This window comes from Lipotes vexillifer, unplaced genomic scaffold, assembly GCF_000442215.2.
Source record: "Lipotes vexillifer unplaced genomic scaffold, Lipotes_vexillifer_v1.1 scaffold1451, whole genome shotgun sequence".
In the NCBI taxonomy this organism is placed as follows: Eukaryota; Metazoa; Chordata; class Mammalia; order Artiodactyla; family Lipotidae; genus Lipotes; species Lipotes vexillifer.
The window spans coordinates 296,910-300,347 of NW_006795096.1; the positions used below are offsets into that span (position 1 = coordinate 296,910).

Below are 3,438 nucleotides of genomic sequence, written 5' to 3' on the forward strand. Positions count from 1 at the left end.
CAGTTGTCACTTTAGCCACTAGCGTGTGGTCCTGTTGAATGTTTAGCTCTTGCCCCCGCGGAGGAGGGAGTGAGCAAATGCAGGTGGCTCAGCTCGTTTTCGCCTGCAGCGTCCGCTGCCCTCGGTGCCTTGGGAAGCGGCAGCTTCCTCCACCTCTGTCTCTTTCTCTCCTGGAACCTGAAGCTTAGTTTAAAAAGCAGCGAAGCACGGAACAGGTGCACTTGGAGCTCACAGCCGTGACCTCTGTACAGTGGACAGACCTAAGACAACCCTGTGGGGCAGGAGACAGGCAAATGTCTGCCCCCGCAGCTCAGCCGGCTGGTGTGAAGCGGCCCCGCTACCTGGCCTCCCCCGTGTGAGCCGGCGCTTCGTGCTCTTCCTCTCTCGGGGGCCTGGGCTTTCTCTGCGGCCCCTCATCCCGCCGTGCAGCTCATCCTCGCGCCCCCTCGGAGTCGCAGCAATTCCTGTTTCCTTTCACGTTCTTTAAACTTCACTGTGTCGAGACCTAGTTTTTCTAATTTCATGGCAGTAAGAAGGAGAAGGCACATGGTTCTATCACATTAACAGATTTTTAACAGAGCTTTTGAAAGATTAACTTTTCACTGTTTTAAACTGGCTAGTTGTAACTTTTACATAGTTTGTGAATAAAAATTTCTTAAGCAATCGTGCTTGCATTACCTCTCTTTTTCTGTGAACTGGTGTCCCAGGGCCGGCCCTTTGTAGAATTTCCCCACCCACCCTGGGGAGGGGGCAGGCAGAGTGTCCCCAACTTGGGCATCGGGGTGGGTACTAGGCTCCTGGCCACCCACAAGGGCCTGCTCTCCATCGTGTTCAGAGCAGTCAGGATGTGAGGGATCTGCCCTTGTGTAGGAACCTGGTGATGTGGGCTCTCCAGCAAGTTCCTGGTGTGTCAGAGGCCTGGCCTTTGGGGGGGAGCATGGATGTTAAAGGGGCGCCCCTCCCCCGGCCTCGTTCGTGTGGCCAAGAAGTCCTGGAGCCCAGCGCTGACCTGGACGTGACCAGCACACTCCTGCCCGTGGACGACCAAGTGACCGGGTGTGGCCGCTCTCTGCTGCCGGGCTGGCCGGACCGAGAGCCATGGCTGGGGTGAATGGGCCTCTGGGTCCTCTGTAGCTCGAACCATTAAGTTGGGTTTCTCAGATCCGAACTTCATGGATCTGGACTCCGTGATTTATATGAAAATGCAGCAGCAATTTACTGCACCTACACGCACCCTGGCTCTCGTGGACGGGAACAGTGCTGCTGTCACCTGGCGCGCTGGCGGGCTGCGTGACGGCAGGTGCAGCCTGCTTGGTTCACGGTGCAGTGACTTCCCTGGAGGCTGCGTTGGAAAAGTTGAGCGCAGCATTTAAGCAGTAAATACGCCTGATGGTTAATGGGAGTCGGGCCCTGGATTGTGATGCAGACTGGCAGCGTGGGAAAGGGGCTTAAAAACCATGTCCTAAAAATCAAGAAAACCCGCAGGTCATTTCAAGTTTGCTTTAGAAATGTGTCTTTGGGGAGAAGTATTCCGAGGGGATTATTTCATCAAATGTTAGCTGGTGGCACGTGTCCCCCTTCAGTGGGGACAAGCGTCCAGGGCCAAGGGCCAAGTCTGGTGGGTGCAGATCTCAGGCAGGCGCACCTGCAGGTCAGGTGAGGCATGTAGGAACCCTGGGGTTGCCATGGCGTTAGGCGAGAGGGGGCCCACCCGAACCACGTGGGCAGTTCCTGAGTTGCTGAGACACTTAAGGACCAGCTGGGCTCCTGGGGCCCCGCTGATGTCAGCGGGGCAGGGTGGGGCTGACAGGCAGCCAGGTCTCTCCTGCCAGCATAGCAGGGAGCAAGGAGCACGTGTCTCCAGCTAGCCAGCCCTCCCGCCCCACTGCCGGCCCCACTGCCGGCCTCTCCCCGGGCCCAGGGCAGCCCAGCCATGAGGGAGGTGGAGCCCAAGGACCAGCCGCTCACGGGGAGGGTTCTCCTCCGAGTGCCTGGCCAGCGCTCTGGCTGCCTGACCCGCTGCCCCAGGTGCCTGCTTGTCACAGGTCAGGTCTCTGTCGTCAGCCCGGGTCCCCGTCCAGGGCTCTGCCCCTGCTCTGCTCAGCCTTCCCTCAGGGGACCTGGTGACCCCCTGCTCCCCACCTCCAGATGTGCCTTCACCCCTGCCCTCTGAATCTCACTCCCCAGGGAGCTCAGGGCCTGGGCCACAACCCCCAGATGCAGTGGTGTAGACGCCCCCTACCCCGGCCCCATCAGGCCCCCCGAGGCCTGTCTCCTGAGTGACGTGGAAGCTCAGCCCATTAGACTGGGGTGAGCAGAGGCTCGGGACTTGCCCCTGACCTGTAGGCTGGTTACAGAGAGACCCTGTCGTAACCCCGTCCCCGTTCAGGGAGAACCGTAAGCTACCGTTTCTACTACCAGGAGGAAATTTCCCATCTTACAGACGAGAAAGCAGAGGCCCAGAAGCATTGTGCTGGCTTGCTGGAGGCTCACAGCTCATAGTGACTAAGGAGGATTCGAGGCCTGGGTCGGCGCCATCCCAGAGGGCCTCCTGTGGGACTCCCTTAGAACTGGGCTGGAGGTGGGGCAGAGAATGATGGGAAACAGAGCCCAGGGATTTTCTACTCAGAAAACCAACTTTTGCTCTGAAAGTGCTCACAGCCTGCGTGAAGGTTTGGGTCCCTTGGGTGGTGGGGTAAAGAAGCCGGGGTGAGGTGGTAGGACTCCGTAGCCGCTGTGTGACCTTGGGCAAGTTACATCACCTCTCTGTGCCTCAGTCTCCCCAGTTCAGACTAAAGAGGGTGGCCTGATCACAGTGCTCCTCTCAGCACCATCGTGAGCTGTGAACCGGAAGTCAGCACCCGGTGGGGCCTGGGGGTTCAGCGGCCTTAACTGCTTTCCCAGGAGTGGGAGGCTCTTGGGAGGTGAGCGGGAGGTTGGGCCGGGGTCTCCGTGCCCTGGGAGGACTGGCAGGCAGCTGCCGCGGCGTCCCGCCAGCAGGTGGCGCTTCGGGCCCGCCCGCTCAGCGACGCGGACCGCGAGGAAGGGGCCTCCGTCATCGCCCGCAAGGCGGGGACCGGGTGGGGCTGTGTCACCGGTCGCGGAGCTCGCCCGCGTGCGATCGCCTCCCTCCCTCCCTCCCTTCCTTGCGGAAAGCATCAGTGCTCACAGTGGCCGGCACGTTCCAGACACTGGGGTGGAGCCGGGGGGAGGGGGGATTCAAGGGCCTGCCCCCCACGGCCCCAGCTCCCTTCCTGGTGGGGGTGGGGTGGAGGGTGGGCGTCGAGCAAAAGAGAGAAAGTATAATGTCGGGGAGCTGAGTGCACGGAGAAGAATGGAGCGGACAGAGGCGGTCACTGACGACACGTCTGAGCAGCCTGGGCGGGGGGTGGGGGTGGGGGTCGGCGGTCTCTAGGGAGTGGCGGGGCGGGGCGGGGG

At 60.9% G+C, this 3,438-nt stretch overlaps 1 protein-coding gene across 1 annotated transcript in view; it reads left to right on the plus strand.

Annotated features, from left to right (window-relative positions):
- The first annotated feature begins 937 nt into the window (after positions 1 to 937).
- The window catches only part of LOC103068576 (kinesin-like protein KIF19), a 21,703-nt gene continuing 19,202 nt past the window's right edge, over positions 938 to 3,438 (plus strand). Inside the window, 2 exon segments of the mRNA XM_082931413.1 lie at positions 938 to 1,048; positions 2,974 to 3,080. Coding sequence (XP_082787539.1) covers positions 938 to 1,048; positions 2,974 to 3,080 — 218 coding nt within the window.